Genomic DNA, 23,057 nt, shown 5'->3' with positions numbered 1-23,057 from the left:
CATTCCTTATGAGTCTATTTTATTCAGGCAAGCAATATTTTGTGACAGTAAAAATTTGTTTTTGAGAGTGCTAACTAGAAGTAACTTTTGTAGTTAGTTTCAGGTCTGATTTGATTTGGTCTGAATAAATTTGCCGTGAAGCGCAAGCGCATATATTGCCCTGAAAACTTGAGTCTGATTCTCTGAAGTCTTCTAAGCCAATGTCTTCCTCTGTGAAGCGATGCTCCCTTGTTAGTACAGCCTTCTCCACAGACTGTAGGGCGCTCCCTTTCTGTACATGCTGCTGATGACCAGAGGGACATCCATCAGCAGCCTCTATAAATAACACTGTGTACGGCATGGGAAACTAGCGCATGTGCAGTGCCATGCGCAGTATTTTTCAATGGAGGTCAATGTTCAGAATGAGAGCTCTGTATAGTCCATGGAGGAGGTGGTATTAACAAGGGGTGGCACATCACAGAAACAGACATCAGCGCTGATCTACTAATAACTATGTATTAGTAAGTGAGCTCCGGTGGCAGACACTTTTTGATAATTCGGACTGAATTCAATTTGTGTAGAATCGATTCACTCATCTCTAGTGCCTATCACAGATCTCAATGCTTTAAGGTTCTCTTACACGGCCTGTCCCGTCCATGTAAATGAGTGCAGATCAATGAGACAGCTTGTTGATTGGCGCTGGTTTGCTCTTTTCACAAGGAGCTAGTATGGGGATGAGTGCTCATTACGCTGGTAGCTCGTCCCCATACATTATTATCATGTCGGCAGCATGTCTCCCTGCTTACACAGGGAGATGGGGCAGATAAACGTTCATTTGCTCATTCATCGGCTGATTGTTGCCCTGTTTATACTGGGCAATTATTGGCAACGAGCGTTCTATGAACGAGCGCCCCTGCACTTCACAAAAATCACCAATGTTGTGAGAATTCTACAATTCAGGAGAAACCTTTGATCTCGGCATGCCTTTTTCAGAGCGGTTTCTTGACCACATGGCAAATAACTCGGCTAAATGGTACCATGTGAATACATCCAAAAGGAATATGAGAAGGGGGGCTCTTCTTTGATGGCATCACAGGGAATCCTTGTGACGCGATCGAGGCACATACCTTCTATGGGCAGACAGCAAAGGGTCTATCTGACCATATATTTTCTTTTGTTAGGACTTACTTAGGTATACCCTAACAAATGTCTGTGTAGTATCAGTAAACAAGCTATAGATATATGCCAATACGTTAAAGTTAAAAAATAAACATCAAAGTTAAAAATCTCCCTATGGTATTAAAAACAAAAAAGTAAGATTAATAATAAAAAAAAGTATTGTGAAATAAAAATGGCAAAAAAAATACACACAAATGCAAATTTCTTTGCAATAATTTTTTTTTATTAAATACAAGTTCAAAAGCATAAAATGATATGCACATATTTGGTATTGTCACAACCGTAACAGCCTACACAATACATTTACAGTGTCATTTATGACGATCGGTGTATGCTGTAAAAAAACAAACAAAAAAAATGCAGCATAACTTCTTTTATCTTCATTTTTGACAAAATTAAAATGAATAGAAATGAAACATTAATATAAATGTATCAAAAAATGGCATCTACATAAAGTACAACTCGTCCTGCAAAAAACAGTCTCTTACAACGACATCAAACAAAAAATAAAAAAGTTATGAGCACTGGGAAGCAAAGAGAAAAAATCAAGAAATTGTTATGTCCTCAAAGCCAATATTGGCCGTGTCCTTAAGTGGTTAAAATAATATTAATTCTTTATTGGAAAAGTATATACAATTCTATATTAGTTTAGGGTTCTATTAATCTACAGATTTTATATAGCCATTGTATGATACTCACACAATTAACACTCTTTACACTATTGTGTTGTTCTTAATCTAGAAACATATGCAATGGGAAAGCAATGATGAAGAGCTAGTTTGCCGTACTAAAAGACCTACTCAATATACATTATTAAAGCACTGGACAGAATGCCATTATAGCTCCAGTACATATGACAAATAGAAAGACTTATATAAAGTAGTTTACTTGTTCATTTGTCAGCTCATATATTATGCATGTTCGATTTTCTCAGCAGGGCCTGCAAACTGTGGGAGAAGTTCAAGAATTCAATAAAATTAGCTTAGAATCGTTAGCTGTAAATTAGACATTCATTTAGGCTAATTCTGTTATCAATGTTGGTCTGCCTCCCCTTGGCATGGTTTTGTCAGAGCTCGTTTGATAAATTCATTTTATTTCCTGGGAGATACAAAATGTCTAAAAAATTCATTTATAGAGTTAAATGCCAGCTACTCAGACTCATATACTAAAGATACAAAATACTCATTTCAAAAGCTCAGAGGAAACTAATGAATCCCCAGTGAAATAATATCTTTTGTTCGAGGGTGGTGCAATTAAAATGTAGCTTTCTCTTACTTTCATCACTTCCCTCTGCATAGATTATTGAAACTTGTCATTTTTTTTCCTAATACTGATCTTTTTCATTTGAAATGCAAAAGAACATTTTGATGCCAAGTGAGCACCAACTTTGTAGGATTATTCAATTTATTATTCATTCCAAGTATTGGAATGAATAGAAACAGTGGAGATATTTTTTAATATGTGTTGATTGTGCCAGTCCTTTGCAGTTTTTTTTCTTTGTTATATTTTCCTATTAAGTTGCGTCCATATAGCTAATATTACTATCATTCTAGTCAGACCCCATTGCTCCCCAACCAGTAACTTGGGAGCCACATGTAGCTCCCAATTTGTCGGCAGCTGCAGATTCTATTGTAGAATAGTGCCACCAGGGATGCAATAACATTACTTGAACTTGGCACCACAGACAAAATCATATAGTCACTAGGGTAAGTCTCTGTTCACACTGGCATTATGACTTGCAATCCTGGCAGATCACATTGACTTGCAATAGGTTTGTCACGTTTCTGTTTTATTTTACTGGATATAAAGGCACAGCATACTGCGCTATTTCTAATAACACTAAAGGGGGATTTAACGACTTTTCTACGCCAGTCACAAACGGCCCAACAGTCGCAAATATCTCACAGCACTTCTATCACATGACTTGTGTCACTTGATACAATGAAATAATAATCGTACAACAGAAATTTATTTTGGGGCTGAGCAATTAAGAAATAAAAAGCAATGAAGCAATGAAACATTGCATACGATTTCATAAGTATAATGCTACAGGTCACAATATAATGGGAAGAAAAACCCTGTCCAGACAAAATTACTATTTCATAATTTAATCCCCGGCGGGCACTGCATAAATATTAACACATACCCTATAAACCACAGTATACAACACAAAACACAAACGGGTATGAATGTAGGGCAAAAAATATACCATAGAATAACTATGTATACCACAATGTGGCGATATGCGTGGGGCTTTCAGTCCCCTCTTCCCCTCTCGGTTTATCACGTAACTATGCTGGTTTGATGCAACATTTTTTTCAGATAAATGTTTAAATACTAGGAACGCATCTTGAGGGGATTAGATGGGAGTGTGGGGGTCTTTGCTGTTGACCTTATCAGGGTGGCCACCCCAAGAGATTTTTGTCTAGCATGTTTATGCTATTTTAAATGTTTTTAACCATTAATGTGGTGTATTTACTCTAAATAAAAGATATATTTGTGGTATACTTCGTTATTCTATGGTATATTTTTTGCCTTACATACATACCCGTTTGTGTTTTGTGTTGCATAATATTACTATTTCATATTACCCACAGATACCCTGGTATGCTATAGTCTTGCGATTAGAATTAGGGTATCTCAAAACATTTATGACTGTAAAGTTGGCAAAGTTGTCTTTGGTTGGCTGGTAGAGTTCAATAGGAAAACAGAATGCCTTATAGTATCCATTGGCCTTAATAGTGTGCATGTGGCAATCTTCATTCCAACTAAATATACGTAAATTTTACTTAGTGAGGACAAAGCACAGGAAATTTGACAGTTTATTGTACCCAGGACTGGGCGATCTGTGTTCTCTATAGAATGAATACACAATAAAGTGATACAATATTTAAGTAGGTGGTAAAATTCTTCTCAGTGGCCTCCCAGTGACCCATGCCTTGCTGGACAAAAATACAACTGATTGTCTTCATGTCTGCCACATGTCCCGACGTCCCCGGACTAAGAAGCAATATTCACAGCTGGTTGGCTCTCTGCAAGGAACCTCCACCATGCTTCACTGTTGCCTGCAGACCCTCATTATTGTATCGCTCTCCAGCCCCTCGGCAAACAAACTGCCATCTGTTACAGCCAAATATTTCAATTCTGACTCATCAGTCCAGAGCACCTGCTGCAATTTTTCTACACCCCAGTTCCTATGTTTCCGTGCATAGTTGAGTCGCTTGGCCTTGTTTCCACATCGAAGGTTTGGCTTTTTGACCACAATTCTTCCATGAGAACCACTTCTGGCCAGACTTTCTGAAGAGTAGATGGGTATATCTGGGTACCACTGGTTTCTGACAGTTCTGAGCTGATGGCACCGCTGGGCATCTTCTGATTTCAAAGGGAAATAAGCATGATGTGTCTTTGATCTGCTGCACTGTTTCCTTGGCCGACCACTGCATCTACCATCCTCAACGTTACCTGTTTCTTTGTTCTTCTTCAAAAGAGCTTGAACCACACAACTTGAAATCCCAGTCGGCTTTGAAATCTTTGCCTGGGAGAGACCTTGCTGATGCAGAATAACTTCCTTGATTTGATTTAGATTTTTCTTCTGTTCATTCACTTTGTATTTTGTTAATTGATAAAAAAAAAAATATTAACACTTCTATTTTTTAAAGCATTCTTACTTTACAGCATTTTGAAGATTTTGCACCCCTGCCCTAGAGGGTCTTTCTTTATGTATTGGAAATACACCTTCCTACACATTGGAAACACCTTCTCTGCCCTTCTTTTCACATAAGACCCAATAGTATAGACAATGACAAAGATGATTTATGTTCTTTTTGTAACCTACCTTCCCTCTGTAATTTGGGTAATATAAAACACCGATGTTTCTAGTGTCAGTAGAAAAATGGACTCAGCAACATATTGTGCATAATTTATTAACAGCATGCCTACTCCATCCATGAATTTGATAGCACTTCAAAGATATTTTTATGCCAGAAGTTAGCAAGTTTTCACAGAGGCAAAATTGCAATGCATACAATAAATTTTAATCACCCCTTTCCTTACATTTTCCTTAATAAATTGCGATGTATTTTATTGTTTGAGAAAGAAAAAAGTAACTTTACAAGCAAAGGAGAACTAAAAAACAGGAAAAAAAGCCACAGAGTGGACATGTAAAGGACAGTTTAGTCCATTACTTTTTTTTAAATCCATAATGCAATAAAATTATTCAATATATAACAATAGTTATATACCGATGTAGCAGAGCTGAGATGACCATTCTGCAAAACTCACAGTGATATCACCATTTGCTACCTGTTGCTTTCTATAGGACTGCAGTTACACTTACAGGGGTAACCTTAATTCTATGTGACCATGGTACAATAGAGAATCAGTTCAACTTTGCTATCTGTAAGCTTTGTGAATATACAGTCGATTGATGTTGGAATTTTATTCAAATTTCTGTTAATGAAGCTTATTAATTGTATAATGAAAAGTTATGCAACTTTTGAATATACTTGGTGTTTTATGACTTTACCATTTCCAAGCGCTCTGAATGCTGTCAGTGAATGGACCTGAGCAGGAGTCTACAAGGCCACAATATTTTGGCATGGAATAAAAAAATTAACGAGCAATAAAAATAAAATCCAACTTTGACAAAACAACCACACATTTGTGTTTGACATAATTTACATGTAATCCACTGTGCAGTGACATGATTGTTGAAGTCCCAAGTTTACCTCATCATCGAATTATCTGTATTTTTATGTTTTATCTAAGATTTTACCCAGGGGAGAAATACAAATGTAGCAGAGAATGTGGCCGTATGTACTTGTAATAGAACTTATAATTAAATGTAAGAGACTGTACTGTAGATACCATTGTCAATGCGTCTGAAGTGTTTGGGGACTCATGCATTGCATTGTTAAGATTAATGCAATTGATAGTCCTTGTGTGGTGATGTTCCAAATATACCGATCTAGCGCTTACTTATGGGGAATTGTACATCTAAGATCTTCAATTTGAGCTTGTGAAATTAATATTTTTTTTTCTTCTTATAGGTCTTCAAGAGGGAGGTAAAATCCAAGGAGCCTGTTATCATGAGTGCACTTGATACTGTGCGGATATTCTTAGCAGATCATCCCTTTGACGGACTGGAGAAACTGTACCATGAGCCGAGAGGTAATTGAATTGAATACAGCCTTGTATTCACATATTGATGAAGGGATCATGAAGTCTTAGAATTTCATGAATTTTCACAACCTCCATCTCTTTAAATGTAAAGTGATGGCTTAAAAACCACTAGGTACATACATAAGTATGTAGCTCAACTTCTGAAATTGAACCTGCTGTCAGTCAGCTTGTGTTTTTTCCCAACCGCGTGTTTATCATTTTAATGTCTGTCTTGGTCAAGACCTAAAATGAACTGGTATTGTCCACAAGCAATGCATAAAACAAGACTATTGACCTCTGCTCTGAATGGTTGCCACACAAAGGCCTCGTTCTCCCTCTGCACTGTTGTGTTGAGTATAAGATTTAGTGAGACAATCCTTCAGCAGAAATTTACTGCCCATCTTTTCCTCAAAGGCGGTATATTTCATGTATTTCATTTTCAGGATTAGTGGAAGTCCTTTCAGGTTAAAATAAGTCTTCCATTCAGATCTCTATTTTCTAATAACTTCTAAATAGAAGAAATTGTATTCATGACACGTAGAGAAATATAGACAAAGCCATGGTTTTTAAAGGGAGTCTGTCACCAGAATGTCTGTGTTAAACTAGTAACGGAATTGTAGAGGGGACTAACCTGTTTCTAACGTTTATTTTCATTTTCTGCTTACTGCCTCCTTTATAGAGAAATTCGTTATATTAGGTTTATACTATTGAGCATTTTGGTGAAACGAGGGCGTGACTATTGCACCTAAATGCTCTTACGTCGCTCACCAGTTCAACCCCCCCTACAACCCTTTTTATATTGATTGACAGGGGCCAGGCAACCTAGTAGATGCATTCATGCCTGGCCCCGTACTACCTGTAACGCGGGCGGGTCCCTGCTCTTTACTCGGCGCATGCGCAGTACAATGTTTCGGCTCCCCATTCTAATCGCCACTACTGCAAATTCTGGTATTCTTGCATAATGAGACATGTGCAGTCAGGTTACTTCTTATTTGGATTGGATACTCCTCTTTGCCAGGGTGCCCTGCCCTAGGATAGTCAGCAGTGTTATGAATAAGTGAAGTGTGAGAATGGCGTCAGAGGGAGATTGCAGCAGGAAAGGCAGGAAAAACCCAGAGACACTACGTTCAGCAACTGGGACAACTATACAGTAACAGCGTCAAGAGCAGAGGTTGGAGGAGGATACACACTGAGTAATAAGGAGTCATTGTCTGTCTCAGGTTCCCAAATTCCATTCAACTGGCAGAGGGCAGAGAAGGAGCCAAGAGACTTGGAAGGACTTAAACCATGCCTTTCTTTATCTCTTGCTGCCTGCACGAAATATATTATATATTTAAATACATTTAGGTGAAGAATCTCCTTAAGCATTAAACAAAAACCCACAAAAATCTCATGGACTAAAGAATGTTTACAAGTCCGTTATTTTACATTATCTTATATAGCTGCATGATTTATTTTTAATATTATGGCAGTAATCTTTGAATTTATATGGTAATATAATTGAAATTGGATAGAAAAATGTCAAAAGATAATTATTTTTTACAGTATTTATATAAAATTTCTCTTTGGGCTAAACTAATATACTAAGAACTACTAAAAGTAGTATATGTAATGGGTTTAAAATGTATTTAACCCCTTAATGACCAGCCTATTTTAGACCTTAAAGTTTACCTAAACGTTTGACAAACTTCTCACATGTCATAGTGACATATCAGAAGTTTAAATTGGTGGGGGTACGAGCACTGAGACCCCCACCAATCACTAGAACGAAGCAGCTGAAGCTCTCGTGTGAGCGCTCAGCTGCTTCGTGTCTGTTCGGCTATTTCCGAAAAGAAATGTTTCTGTGTACGGACTCAATAGAAAGTCTATGAGCCCGTACTGCGCTATATCGGCTTTTCGGAAAAAGCCGAACAGACACGAAGCGGCTGAGCGCTCTCACAGGGGCTTCAGGTGCTTCGTTCTAGCGATTGGTGGGGGTCTCAATGCTCGGACCCCCACCAATCCAAACTTCTGACATGTCACTATGACATGTCAGAAGTTTGTCAAACGTTTAGCTACACTTTAATGACCAAGCTATTTTTTACGTTTTTCCATCGTCTAATTCAAAGACCTATAACTTTTTTACTTTTTTATTTTTGCGTCTACATAGCTGTATAAGGTCTTGTTTTTTTGTGGGACAAGGTGTAATTTTCAATAGCCCCATTTTGGGGTACATAGAATATATTGATTAACTTTTATTAACTTTTTTGGGGGGGAATAGAAAAAAAACAGCAATTTTGCCACACTTTTTTGCGCCCTAAATTTACGCCGTTTACCGTGTGATATAAATAACACAATAACTTTATTTAGCGGGTTGCTGCGATTGCAACAATACCAAATTTATATAGATTTTGTATGTTTTACTACTTTTACACAGTAAAAACACCTTTGTTTTCTCCATATTTGAAGAGCCCATAACTTTTTTATTTTTTCGCCGATGCAGTTGTATGAGGGAGTTTTTTTGCTGGACGACTTGTAGTTTTATTGGTACAATTTTGGAGTAGATGCTACTTTTTGATCACTTTTTATCAAATTTTTTTTAAGGCAGAATTCAAAGAAAACATAAATTTTTGCATTGTTTTTTATATTTTTTTTCACGACGTTCACCGTGCGGGTTAAATGATATAATAACTTTATAGTTAGGGTTGTTACGGATGCGGCGATACCAAATATGTGTAACCTTTTAACTTTATTTTGTTTTCCGTGCGTGGCCCAGGAGCCTGGTCCATGCTCATAGAAAATAATGGACGCGGCCATGTGCATGGCCCGCGATTTGCGGGCGGCTCGCGGGTAACACTCTGCGGCCGGCCGAGCAAGAAAACACGGCCGCGCACAAGGCTACAGTTGTGTGCATGAAGCCTAAGCGGGAAAAAGTGTGTTTTTCATTATTTTGTAACTTTTTTTTATTTTATTTTATTGAGCGCCGCATCTGAGGGGTTAAACGGGTGAGATCGATACTGATATTGATCTCGCCCATTCAAGCAGGGTTGCTCTGAGCACTCAGCTACCTCTGGTAGCTGAGAGCAGGGAGATTTAACAGCTCCCTGCTCTGTTTATTTATTCCGATGCAGCGACGTAAAAAGACTATTGCATCGGAAAAAAGCCAGTTAGTGGCCGCCTTAAAAACACTATGGGGCGGTCACTAACGGGTTAAAATGTTCTTCCCAAGTACTTTATTTAATAAAAAATAAATAAATAAATAAATAAAAAGGTTCTTCCTATCTCTGATTGAACTTGCAAACTGCATATGAGAAGTGCAGCTATGTCCCCACGACAACACTTGCTGTTCATGTTCTCTAATTCTTTACTGTTATAGTAGGAACACTGCACCTCAAAACAATGATTTAGAGTCCTTCTTTCAATAAGGCTCAGTGTACCTAAGATAAAATAAAGTGATCATCTAGGAACACTAGCAGGAATCCTATAAATACAACACAGTAAAACACAACACAACAACTCACTAGTAACTCAAGAATAGCACTCCAGACTATTCTATTCTTGCTATAAATAAATGGAAATCTAAGAATGCCTTTGTGAATCTAAACCATGTTTGAAATACTGTTGTTAAACTCTGTTAACCTATATTATTTTTATATTTTAATGTAAAATGTTAATGCTTAATGTTAATATTCTTTTTATGTTTTTAGTACAAATGAATGTGTCACCATTATAAAGCACTGCAAGAAACGAAATAGTTACTTTTTAAATAAAACATATCTCACACCATGTTTGCTTGCTTTACCAATCAGGTGTAATTTTTTTTAAATTTTTTCTTTTACTCGAGCATAAAACTATTTGTACATTTTACAAGCAATATAGTTATATACGGTAGTCAACGAAGCCAAAAATGTAAAGAAAATAAATTAAAGAGGTCAGTGTGCCTGACTAAAACAGATTGTATAACTGAGGCTAGTGAGACTATGTGGTGACATAATGAACATCTTCCTCTTGTAGATAGTGCCACACCCCCTTGTAGATTGTGCCAAACAGCCCCCCCTTGTAGATATTGCCACACAGCCACCAATGTAGATATTGCCACACTCCCCTCCTAGTAGATAGTGCTACTCTCCCCCCTAGTAGAAAGTGCCACACCCCCCCTTGTAGATAGTGCCAAACACACAACCCCATAGATAGTGCTACACACCCCCTTGTAGATAAAGCCCCCCTTGTAGATTGTGCCACACAGCCCCCCTTGTAGATAGTGCCACACAGCCATCCCTTGTAGATAGTGCCACACAGCCCCCAAATAAATTTTAAAAAACTTGTACTCACCTAGCCCCATTCCCGCGATGATCGGAGCAGTTCCAGAGCCTCCTCAGCAGCCTATGAGACGGGATCCATGCGTAAGCCACTGTGATTCATTGACGTTGTCACGCCGGCCTGCCCAGGGATTCTATTCCAACAGCTTAGTGAGCTCCTTGCTCCGCCATAGTATTCAATTGTATCTGCGTCCTATCGACTATGGATGCTACCGCTATGGCTGCTATTGCAGTAGCACCTGGCCAGTAGATGTGCTGAGATTCCCCCTTCCTTCCCTCCTAGTTGCGCCCGGGCTGCTATTGCAGTAGCACCTGGCCAGTAGATGTGCTGAGATTCCCCCTTCCTTCCCTCCCGTCTGCCCCCCCCCCCCATTTTCTACACCTCTGCAATATGCCTAAACTGTCTCAGAGATAAAGGTCGATATTTACTTATCAGATTACGCCAGTATTCCTTATTGCCTTATTGCTTGTCAAATTTGAAAAGTGACATGAAAAATGTGTGTAGTTTAGGTCAAATTTCTTAAGAAAATTAACTGAAAGTGGTGCAAATTTCTGTCTTAAATTTTATCCTTCTCAATGTAGGCATGCACCTGCTAATAAATGTTATGAAAATTACTCTAACTACCTCCTCAACTTTGACTTGTGCAGAGGCGTAGCTAGGTTCTCCTGCACCTGGAGCAAAGATTCAGATTGGCACCCCCCAACTTATTTCCCGACATCTCCTTCCCCCTCGCCATGTTTGCTTTCTCTACCAATCAACGAGGTGTAATTTTTTTTCACAATTTTTTTTAATGTATCTCCAGCATAAAACCATTTCTACATTTTACAATCAATATAGTTATATAAGGGAGTTAAGATACAAATAAATTAAAAGAAAATAAATTAAAGAGGCCACACACAGCCCCCTGTAGATAGCTGCACACACAGCCCCCTGTAGAAAGCGCCACACACAGCCCCCTGTAGATAGCTGCACACACAGCCCCCTGTAGAAAGCGCCACACACAGCCCCCTGTAGATAGCGCAACACAGCACCCTGTAGATAGCGCCACACACAGCCCCCTCTTGTATATAACGCCACACAGCCCCCTGTAGATAGCTTCACACACAGTCCCCCCTTGTAGTTAATGCCACATAGCCTCCCTGTTGTAGATAGCGCCACACAGCCCCCCTTGTAGATATCGCCACACAGCCCCCCTTGTAGATAGCGCCACACAGCTCCCCTTGTAAACAACACCACACACAGCCCCCCTTGTAGATATCGCCACACAGAGCCCCCCTTGTAAATAGCGCCCCGCATAGCCCATCCTTGTAGATAGTGCTACTCCCCCTTGTAGAAACTGCCACACAGCCCCCCATTGCAGATATTGCCACACAGCCACCAATGTAGATATTGCCACACTCCCCTCCTAGTAGATAGTGCTACTCTCCCCCCTAGTAGAAAGTACCACACCCCCCTTGTAGATAGTGCCAAACACACAACCCCGTAGATAGTGCTACACACCCACTTGTAGATAATGCCCCCCTTGTAGATTGTACCACACAGCCCCCTCTTGTAGATAGTGCCACACAGCCACCCCTTGTAGATAGTGCCACACAGCCCCCTGTAGTAGATAGTGACACACAGCCCCCAAATAAAATAAAAAAAACTTGTACTCACCTAGCCCCATTCCTGCGATGATCGGAGCAGCTCCAGAGCCTCCTCAGCAGCCTATGAGACGGGATCCATACGTAAGCCAGTGTGATTCATTGACGTTGTCACGCCGGCCTGCCCAGGGATCCTGTACCAACAGCTTAGTGAGCTCCTTGTTCCGCCATAGTATTCAATTGTATCTGCGTCCTATCGACTATGGATGCTACCGCTATGGCTGCTATTGCAGTAGCACCTGGCCAGTAGATGTGCTGCGATGCCCCCTCCCTTCCCTCCTAGTTGCGCCCGGGACACATGTCCCATCTGCCCCCCCCCCTTTTCTATGCCTCTGCAATCTGCCTAAACTGTCTCAGAGATAGAGGTCGACATTTATTGCCACACAGCCACCAATGTAGATATTGCCACACTCCCCTCCTAGTTGATAGTGCTACACTTCCCCCTAGTAGAAAGTGCCACACACCCCTTGTAGATAATGCCAAACACACAACCCCGTAAATAGTGCTATACACCCCCTTGTAGATAAAGCCACCCTTGTAGATTGTGCCACACAGCCCCCCCCCCTGTAGATAGTGCCACACAGCCCCCTGTTGTAGATAGTGACACAGCCCCCAAATAAATAAAAAAAACTTGTACTCACCTAGCCCCATTCCCGCGATGATCGGAACAGCTCCAGAGCCTCCTCAGCAGCCTATGAGACGGGTACCATGTGTAAGCCGGTGTGATTCATTGACGTCGTCGCGCCAGCCTGCCCAGGGATCCTGTTCCAACAGCTTAGTGAGCTCCTTCCTCCGCCATAGTATTCAATTGTATCTGCGTTCTATCGACTATGGATGCTACCGCTATGGGTGCTATTGCAGTAGTTTTGCCACTTGCTGCAGTGGGACCTGGCCAGTAGATGTGCTGAGATGCCCCCTTCCTTCCCTCCTAGTTGTGCCTGGTCCCATCTGCCCCCCCTTTCTACGCCTCTGCTATATGCCTAAACTGTCTCAGAGATAAAGGTCGACATTTACTTATCAGATTACGACAGTATTCCTTTTTGCCTTTTTGCTTGTCAAATTTGAAAAGTGACATGAAAAGTGTGTGTGGTGCAAATTTCTGGCTTAAATTTTCTCCTTCTCAATGTAGGTATGCACCTGCTAATACATTTTATGAAAATTACTCTAACTACCTCCTCAACTTTGACTTGTGCAGAGGCGTAGATAGGTTCTCCTGCACCCGGAGCAAAGATTCAGATTGGCACCCCCCAACTTATTTCCCGACATCTCCTTCCCCCTAGCCATGTTTGCTTTCTCTACTAATCAACAAGGTGTAATTTTTTTTGACAATTTTTTTTAATGCATCTCCAGCATAAAACCATTTCTACATTTTACAATCGATACAGTTATATAAGGGAGCTAAGATAAAAATAAATTAAAAGAAAATAAATTAAAGAGGCCACAAACAGCCCCCTGTAGATAGCTCCACACACAGCCCCCTGTAGATAGCGCCACACACAGCCCCCTGTAGATAGCACAGAAAAAGGCCATACTTGCAAATGGACACAGCCAGGTCAGAAAATGCTGATGAAGGAGTGAGCAGGTGCTTTAAATAATAATAGCCACTCCCACTGGTCTTGAGGGGAGTGGTGTGTGTGTGTGGTGCATGGGATGTGTAGTAAGAAATAATAAATGAATAGTGTGTGTGTGCAAGTGTAATACTATGAGTGAAATATAGGGGGCAGTAATGAGTAAAGTGCCTCAATAGAAATAAAATGGATAATGGGGTGCAAGTGTGTGAAACATGGAGGGATAGTGTGTACGTCATGAGGCACAACGTGTATAGCCAGGTAGAAGCCTATTTGTGACGCCTTGATAGTTCATAGAGCGGGCTACCCTGCTTGCTATGCCAAACAACAACACACCATGCTCTCCCAGCATCAAAGACCCAGCTGTGTCCAAGAGAAGCGAATATATGTAGTAATGAAAAATACCTGGGGTATTAGTAATCATTTTGGCCAAAAGGACGCAAGCTCGCAATCCACGACAAGGATCCCCAGACTTGCGAGTCCCTAACTCCTTAAATGGAACAGAACGTTCCTGATGTACAAACAGAACCGATAAAAACAAGGGGACATATATGAAAACACAGAAAAAGGCCATACTTGCAAATGGACACAGCCAGGTCAGAAAATGCTGATGAAGGAGTGAGCAGGTGCTTTAAATAATAATAGCCACTCCCACTGGTCTTGAGGGGAGTGGTGTGTGTGTGTGGTGCATGGGATGTGTAGTAAGAAATAATAAATGAATAGTGTGTGTGTGCAAGTGTAATACTATGAGTGAAATATAGGGGGCAGTAATGAGTAAAGTGCCTCAATAGAAATAAAATGGATAATGGGGTGCAAGTGTGTGAAACATGGAGGGATAGTGTGTACGTCATGAGGCACAACGTGTATAGCCAGGTAGAAGCCTATTTGTGACGCCTTGATAGTTCATAGAGCGGGCTACCCTGCTTGCTATGCCAAACAACAACACACCATGCTCTCCCAGCATCAAAGACCCAGCTGTGTCCAAGAGAAGCGAATATATGTAGTAATGAAAAATACCTGGGGTATTAGTAATCATTTTGGCCAAAAGGACGCAAGCTCGCAATCCACGACAAGGATCCCCAGACTTGCGAGTCCCTAACTCCTTAAATGGAAAAGAACGTTCCTGATGTACAAACAGAACCGATAAAAACAAGGGGACATATATGAAAACACAGAAAAAGGCCATACTTGCAAATGGACACAGCCAGGTCAGAAAATGCTGATGAAGGAGTGAGCAGGTGCTTTAAATAATAATAGCCACTCCCACTGGTCTTGAGGGGAGTGGTGTGTGTGTGTGGTGCATGGGATGTGTAGTAAGAAATAATAAATGAATAGTGTGTGTGTGCAAGTGTAATACTATGAGTGAAATATAGGGGGCAGTAATGAGTAAAGTGCCTCAATAGAAATAAAATGGATAATGGGGTGCAAGTGTGTGAAACATGGAGGGATAGTGTGTACGTCATGAGGCACAACGTGTATAGCCAGGTAGAAGCCTATTTGTGACGCCTTGATAGTTCATAGAGCGGGCTACCCTGCTTGCTATGCCAAACAACAACACACCATGCTCTCCCAGCATCAAAGACCCAGCTGTGTCCAAGAGAAGCGAATATATGTAGTAATGGAAAATACCTGGGGTATTAGTAATCATTTTGGCCAAAAGGACGCAAGCTCGCAATCCACGACAAGGATCCCCAGACTTGCGAGTCCCTAACTCCTTAAATGGAACAGAACGTTCCTGATGTACAAACAGAACCGATAAAAACAAGGGGACATATATGAAAACACAGAAAAAGGCCATACTTGCAAATGGACACAGCCAGGTCAGAAAATGCTGATGAAGGAGTGAGCAGGTGCTTTAAATAATAATAGCCACTCCCACTGGTCTTGAGGGGAGTGGTGTGTGTGTGTGGTGCATGGGATGTGTAGTAAGAAATAATAAATGAATAGTGTGTGTGTGCAAGTGTAATACTATGAGTGAAATATAGGGGGCAGTAATGAGTAAAGTGCCTCAATAGAAATAAAATGGATAATGGGGTGCAAGTGTGTGAAACATGGAGGGATAGTGTGTACGTCATGAGGCACAACGTGTATAGCCAGGTAGAAGCCTATTTGTGACGCCTTGATAGTTCATAGAGCGGGCTACCCTGCTTGCTATGCCAAACAAAAACACACCATGCTCTCCCAGCATCAAAGACCCAGCTGTGTCCAAGAGAAGCGAATATATGTAGCAATGAAAAATACCTGGGGTATTAGTAATCATTTTGGCCAAAAGGACGCAAGCTCGCAATCCACGACAAGGATCCCCAGACTTGCGAGTCCCTAACTCCTTAAATGGAACAGAACGTTCCTGATGTACAAACAGAACCGATAAAAACAAGGGGACATATATGAAAACACAGAAAAAGGCCATACTTGCAAATGGACACAGCCAGGTCAGAAAATGCTGATGAAGGAGTGAGCAGGTGCTTTAAATAATAATAGCCACTCCCACTGGTCTTGAGGGGAGTGGTGTGTGTGTGTGGTGCATGGGATGTGTAGTAAGAAATAATAAATGAATAGTGTGTGTGTGCAAGTGTAATACTATGAGTGAAATATAGGGGGCAGTAATGAGTAAAGTGCCTCAATAGAAATAAAATGGATAATGGGGTGCAAGTGTGTGAAACATGGAGGGATAGTGTGTACGTCATGAGGCACAACGTGTATAGCCAGGTAGAAGCCTATTTGTGACGCCTTGATAGTTCATAGAGCGGGCTACCCTGCTTGCTATGCCAAACAACAACACACCATGCTCTCCCAGCATCAAAGACCCAGCTGTGTCCAAGAGAAGCGAATATATGTAGTAATGAAAAATACCTGGGGTATTAGTAATCATTTTGGCCAAAAGGACGCAAGCTCGCAATCCACGACAAGGATCCCCAGACTTGCGAGTCCCTAACTCCTTAAATGGAACAGAACGTTCCTGATGTACAAACAGAACCGATAAAAACAAGGGGACATATATGAAAACACAGAAAAAGGCCATACTTGCAAATGGACACAGCCAGGTCAGAAAATGCTGATGAAGGAGTGAGCAGGTGCTTTAAATAATAATAGCCACTCCCACTGGTCTTGAGGGGAGTGGTGTGTGTGTGTGGTGCATGGGATGTGTAGTAAGAAATAATAAATGAATAGTGTGTGTGTGCAAGTGTAATACTATGAGTGAAATATAGGGGGCAGTAATGAGTAAAGTGCCTCAATAGAAATAAAATGGATAATGGGGTGCAAGTGTGTGAAACATGGAGGGATAGTGTGTACGTCATGAGGCACAACGTGTATAGCCAGGTAGAAGCCTATTTGTGACGCCTTGATAGTTCATAGAGCGGGCTACCCTGCTTGCTATGCCAAACAACAACACACCATGCTCTCCCAGCATCAAAGACCCAGCTGTGTCCAAGAGAAGCGAATATATGTAGTAATGAAAAATACCTGGGGTATTAGTAATCATTTTGGCCAAAAGGACGCAAGCTCGCAATCCACGACAAGGATCCCCAGACTTGCGAGTCCCTAACTCCTTAAATGGAACAGAACGTTCCTGATGTACAAACAGAACCGATAAAAACAAGGGGACATATATGAAAACACAGAAAAAGGCCATACTTGCAAATGGACACAGCCAGGTCAGAAAATGCTGATGAAGGAGTGAGCAGGTGCTTTAAATAATAATAGCCACTCCCACTGGTCTTGAGGGGAGTGGTGTGTGTGTGTGGTGCATGGGATGTGTAGTAAGAAATAATAAATGAATAGTGTGTGTGTGCAAGTGTAATACTATGAGTGAAATATAGGGGGCAGTAATGAGTAAAGTGCCTCAATAGAAATAAAATGGATAATGGGGTGCAAGTGTGTGAAACATGGAGGGATAGTGTGTACGTCATGAGGCACAACGTGTATAGCCAGGTAGAAGCCTATTTGTGACGCCTTGATAGTTCATAGAGCGGGCTACCCTGCTTGCTATGCCAAACAACAACACACCATGCTCTCCCAGCATCAAAGACCCAGCTGTGTCCAAGAGAAGCGAATATATGTAGTAATGAAAAATACCTGGGGTATTAGTAATCATTTTGGCCAAAAGGACGCAAGCTCGCAATCCACGACAAGGATCCCCAGACTTGCGAGTCCCTAACTCCTTAAATGGAACAGAACGTTCCTGATGTACAAACAGAACCGATAAAAACAAGGGGACATATATGAAAACACAGAAAAAGGCCATACTTGCAAATGGACACAGCCAGGTCAGAAAATGCTGATGAAGGAGTGAGCAGGTGCTTTAAATAATAATAGCCACTCCCACTGGTCTTGAGGGGAGTGGTGTGTGTGTGTGGTGCATGGGATGTGTAGTAAGAAATAATAAATGAATAGTGTGTGTGTGCAAGTGTAATACTATGAGTGAAATATAGGGGGCAGTAATGAGTAAAGTGCCTCAATAGAAATAAAATGGATAATGGGGTGCAAGTGTGTGAAACATGGAGGGATAGTGTGTACGTCATGAGGCACAACGTGTATAGCCAGGTAGAAGCCTATTTGTGACGCCTTGATAGTTCATAGAGCGGGCTACCCTGCTTGCTATGCCAAACAACAACACACCATGCTCTCCCAGCATCAAAGACCCAGCTGTGTCCAAGAGAAGCGAATATATGTAGTAATGAAAAATACCTGGGGTATTAGTAATCATTTTGGCCAAAAGGACGCAAGCTCGCAATCCACGACAAGGATCCCCAGACTTGCGAGTCCCTAACTCCTTAAATGGAACAGAACGTTCCTGATGTACAAACAGAACCGATAAAAACAAGGGGACATATATGAAAACACAGAAAAAGGCCATACTTGCAAATGGACACAGCCAGGTCAGAAAATGCTGATGAAGGAGTGAGCAGGTGCTTTAAATAATAATAGCCACTCCCACTGGTCTTGAGGGGAGTGGTGTGTGTGTGTGGTGCATGGGATGTGTAGTAAGAAATAATAAATGAATAGTGTGTGTGTGCAAGTGTAATACTATGAGTGAAATATAGGGGGCAGTAATGAGTAAAGTGCCTCAATAGAAATAAAATGGATAATGGGGTGCAAGTGTGTGAAACATGGAGGGATAGTGTGTACGTCATGAGGCACAACGTGTATAGCCAGGTAGAAGCCTATTTGTGACGCCTTGATAGTTCATAGAGCGGGCTACCCTGCTTGCTATGCCAAACAACAACACACCATGCTCTCCCAGCATCAAAGACCCAGCTGTGTCCAAGAGAAGCGAATATATGTAGTAATGAAAAATACCTGGGGTATTAGTAATCATTTTGGCCAAAAGGACGCAAGCTCGCAATCCACGACAAGGATCCCCAGACTTGCGAGTCCCTAACTCCTTAAATGGAACAGAACGTTCCTGATGTACAAACAGAACCGATAAAAACAAGGGGACATATATGAAAACACAGAAAAAGGCCATACTTGCAAATGGACACAGCCAGGTCAGAAAATGCTGATGAAGGAGTGAGCAGGTGCTTTAAATAATAATAGCCACTCCCACTGGTCTTGAGGGGAGTGGTGTGTGTGTGTGGTGCATGGGATGTGTAGTAAGAAATAATAAATGAATAGTGTGTGTGTGCAAGTGTAATACTATGAGTGAAATATAGGGGGCAGTAATGAGTAAAGTGCCTCAATAGAAATAAAATGGATAATGGGGTGCAAGTGTGTGAAACATGGAGGGATAGTGTGTACGTCATGAGGCACAACGTGTATAGCCAGGTAGAAGCCTATTTGTGACGCCTTGATAGTTCATAGAGCGGGCTACCCTGCTTGCTATGCCAAACAACAACACACCATGCTCTCCCAGCATCAAAGACCCAGCTGTGTCCAAGAGAAGCGAATATATGTAGTAATGAAAAATACCTGGGGTATTAGTAATCATTTTGGCCAAAAGGACGCAAGCTCGCAATCCACGACAAGGATCCCCAGACTTGCGAGTCCCTAACTCCTTAAATGGAACAGAACGTTCCTGATGTACAAACAGAACCGATAAAAACAAGGGGACATATATGAAAACACAGAAAAAGGCCATACTTGCAAATGGACACAGCCAGGTCAGAAAATGCTGATGAAGGAGTGAGCAGGTGCTTTAAATAATAATAGCCACTCCCACTGGTCTTGAGGGGAGTGGTGTGTGTGTGTGTGGTGCATGGGATGTGTAGTAAGAAATAATAAATGAATAGTGTGTGTGTGCAAGTGTAATACTATGAGTGAAATATAGGGGGCAGTAATGAGTAAAGTGCCTCAATAGAAATAAAATGGATAATGGGGTGCAAGTGTGTGAAACATGGAGGGATAGTGTGTACGTCATGAGGCACAACGTGTATAGCCAGGTAGAAGCCTATTTGTGACGCCTTGATAGTTCATAGAGCGGGCTACCCTGCTTGCTATGCCAAACAACAACACACCATGCTCTCCCAGCATCAAAGACCCAGCTGTGTCCAAGAGAAGCGAATATATGTAGTAATGAAAAATACCTGGGGTATTAGTAATCATTTTGGCCAAAAGGACGCAAGCTCGCAATCCACGACAAGGATCCCCAGACTTGCGAGTCCCTAACTCCTTAAATGGAACAGAACGTTCCTGATGTACAAACAGAACCGATAAAAACAAGGGGACATATATGAAAACACAGAAAAAGGCCATACTTGCAAATGGACACAGCCAGGTCAGAAAATGCTGATGAAGGAGTGAGCAGGTGCTTTAAATAATAATAGCCACTCCCACTGGTCTTGAGGGGAGTGGTGTGTGTGTGTGGTGCATGGGATGTGTAGTAAGAAATAATAAATGAATAGTGTGTGTGTGCAAGTGTAATACTATGAGTGAAATATAGGGGGCAGTAATGAGTAAAGTGCCTCAATAGAAATAAAATGGATAATGGGGTGCAAGTGTGTGAAACATGGAGGGATAGTGTGTACGTCATGAGGCACAACGTGTATAGCCAGGTAGAAGCCTATTTGTGACGCCTTGATAGTTCATAGAGCGGGCTACCCTGCTTGCTATGCCAAACAACAACACACCATGCTCTCCCAGCATCAAAGACCCAGCTGTGTCCAAGAGAAGCGAATATATGTAGTAATGAAAAATACCTGGGGTATTAGTAATCATTTTGGCCAAAAGGACGCAAGCTCGCAATCCACGACAAGGATCCCCAGACTTGCGAGTCCCTAACTCCTTAAATGGAACAGAACGTTCCTGATGTACAAACAGAACCGATAAAAACAAGGGGACATATATGAAAACACAGAAAAAGGCCATACTTGCAAATGGACACAGCCAGGTCAGAAAATGCTGATGAAGGAGTGAGCAGGTGCTTTAAATAATAATAGCCACTCCCACTGGTCTTGAGGGGAGTGGTGTGTGTGTGTGGTGCATGGGATGTGTAGTAAGAAATAATAAATGAATAGTGTGTGTGTGCAAGTGTAATACTATGAGTGAAATATAGGGGGCAGTAATGAGTAAAGTGCCTCAATAGAAATAAAATGGATAATGGGGTGCAAGTGTGTGAAACATGGAGGGATAGTGTGTACGTCATGAGGCACAACGTGTATAGCCAGGTAGAAGCCTATTTGTGACGCCTTGATAGTTCATAGAGCGGGCTACCCTGCTTGCTATGCCAAACAACAACACACCATGCTCTCCCAGCATCAAAGACCCAGCTGTGTCCAAGAGAAGCGAATATATGTAGTAATGAAAAATACCTGGGGTATTAGTAATCATTTTGGCCAAAAGGACGCAAGCTCGCAATCCACGACAAGGATCCCCAGACTTGCGAGTCCCTAACTCCTTAAATGGAACAGAACGTTCCTGATGTACAAACAGAACCGATAAAAACAAGGGGACATATATGAAAACACAGAAAAAGGCCATACTTGCAAATGGACACAGCCAGGTCAGAAAATGCTGATGAAGGAGTGAGCAGGTGCTTTAAATAATAATAGCCACTCCCACTGGTCTTGAGGGGAGTGGTGTGTGTGTGTGGTGCATGGGATGTGTAGTAAGAAATAATAAATGAATAGTGTGTGTGTGCAAGTGTAATACTATGAGTGAAATATAGGGGGCAGTAATGAGTAAAGTGCCTCAATAGAAATAAAATGGATAATGGGGTGCAAGTGTGTGAAACATGGAGGGATAGTGTGTACGTCATGAGGCACAACGTGTATAGCCAGGTAGAAGCCTATTTGTGACGCCTTGATAGTTCATAGAGCGGGCTACCCTGCTTGCTATGCCAAACAACAACACACCATGCTCTCCCAGCATCAAAGACCCAGCTGTGTCCAAGAGAAGCGAATATATGTAGTAATGAAAAATACCTGGGGTATTATTAATCATTTTGGCCAAAAGGACGCAAGCTCGCAATCCACGACAAGGATCCCCAGACTTGCGAGTCCCTAACTCCTTAAATGGAACAGAACGTTCCTGATGTACAAACAGAACCGATAAAAACAAGGGGACATATATGAAAACACAGAAAAAGGCCATACTTGCAAATGGACACAGCCAGGTCAGAAAATGCTGATGAAGGAGTGAGCAGGTGCTTTAAATAATAATAGCCACTCCCACTGGTCTTGAGGGGAGTGGTGTGTGTGTGTGGTGCATGGGATGTGTAGTAAGAAATAATAAATGAATAGTGTGTGTGTGCAAGTGTAATACTATGAGTGAAATATAGGGGGCAGTAATGAGTAAAGTGCCTCAATAGAAATAAAATGGATAATGGGGTGCAAGTGTGTGAAACATGGAGGGATAGTGTGTACGTCATGAGGCACAACGTGTATAGCCAGGTAGAAGCCTATTTGTGACGCCTTGATAGTTCATAGAGCGGGCTACCCTGCTTGCTATGCCAAACAACAACACACCATGCTCTCCCAGCATCAAAGACCCAGCTGTGTCCAAGAGAAGCGAATATATGTAGTAATGAAAAATACCTGGGGTATTAGTAATCATTTTGGCCAAAAGGACGCAAGCTCGCAATCCACGACAAGGATCCCCAGACTTGCGAGTCCCTAACTCCTTAAATGGAACAGAACGTTCCTGATGTACAAACAGAACCGATAAAAACAAGGGGACATATATGAAAACACAGAAAAAGGCCATACTTGCAAATGGACACAGCCAGGTCAGAAAATGCTGATGAAGGAGTGAGCAGGTGCTTTAAATAATAATAGCCACTCCCACTGGT

The 23,057-nt window shown here is 41.5% G+C and overlaps 1 protein-coding gene across 7 annotated transcripts in view; it reads left to right on the top strand.

Annotated features, from left to right (window-relative positions):
• DMD (dystrophin) overlaps positions 1-23,057 on the top strand; it is a 2,416,993-nt gene that overhangs the window by 1,877,288 nt on the left and 516,648 nt on the right. For all 7 annotated transcript variants that reach the window (XM_075852742.1, XM_075852740.1, XM_075852736.1 and 4 more), the window contains one exon: positions 6,207-6,327. In XM_075852742.1, the coding sequence (XP_075708857.1) occupies positions 6,207-6,327 (121 nt within the window). The remainder of the gene's footprint in view (positions 1-6,206; positions 6,328-23,057) is intronic.

Source organism: Rhinoderma darwinii, chromosome 2 (assembly GCF_050947455.1).
Source record: "Rhinoderma darwinii isolate aRhiDar2 chromosome 2, aRhiDar2.hap1, whole genome shotgun sequence".
Lineage (NCBI taxonomy): Eukaryota > Metazoa > Chordata > Amphibia > Anura > Rhinodermatidae > Rhinoderma > Rhinoderma darwinii.
The sequence above is the reverse complement of the archived record's forward strand: the minus strand, read 5'-3'. Positions and strand labels throughout refer to the sequence as shown.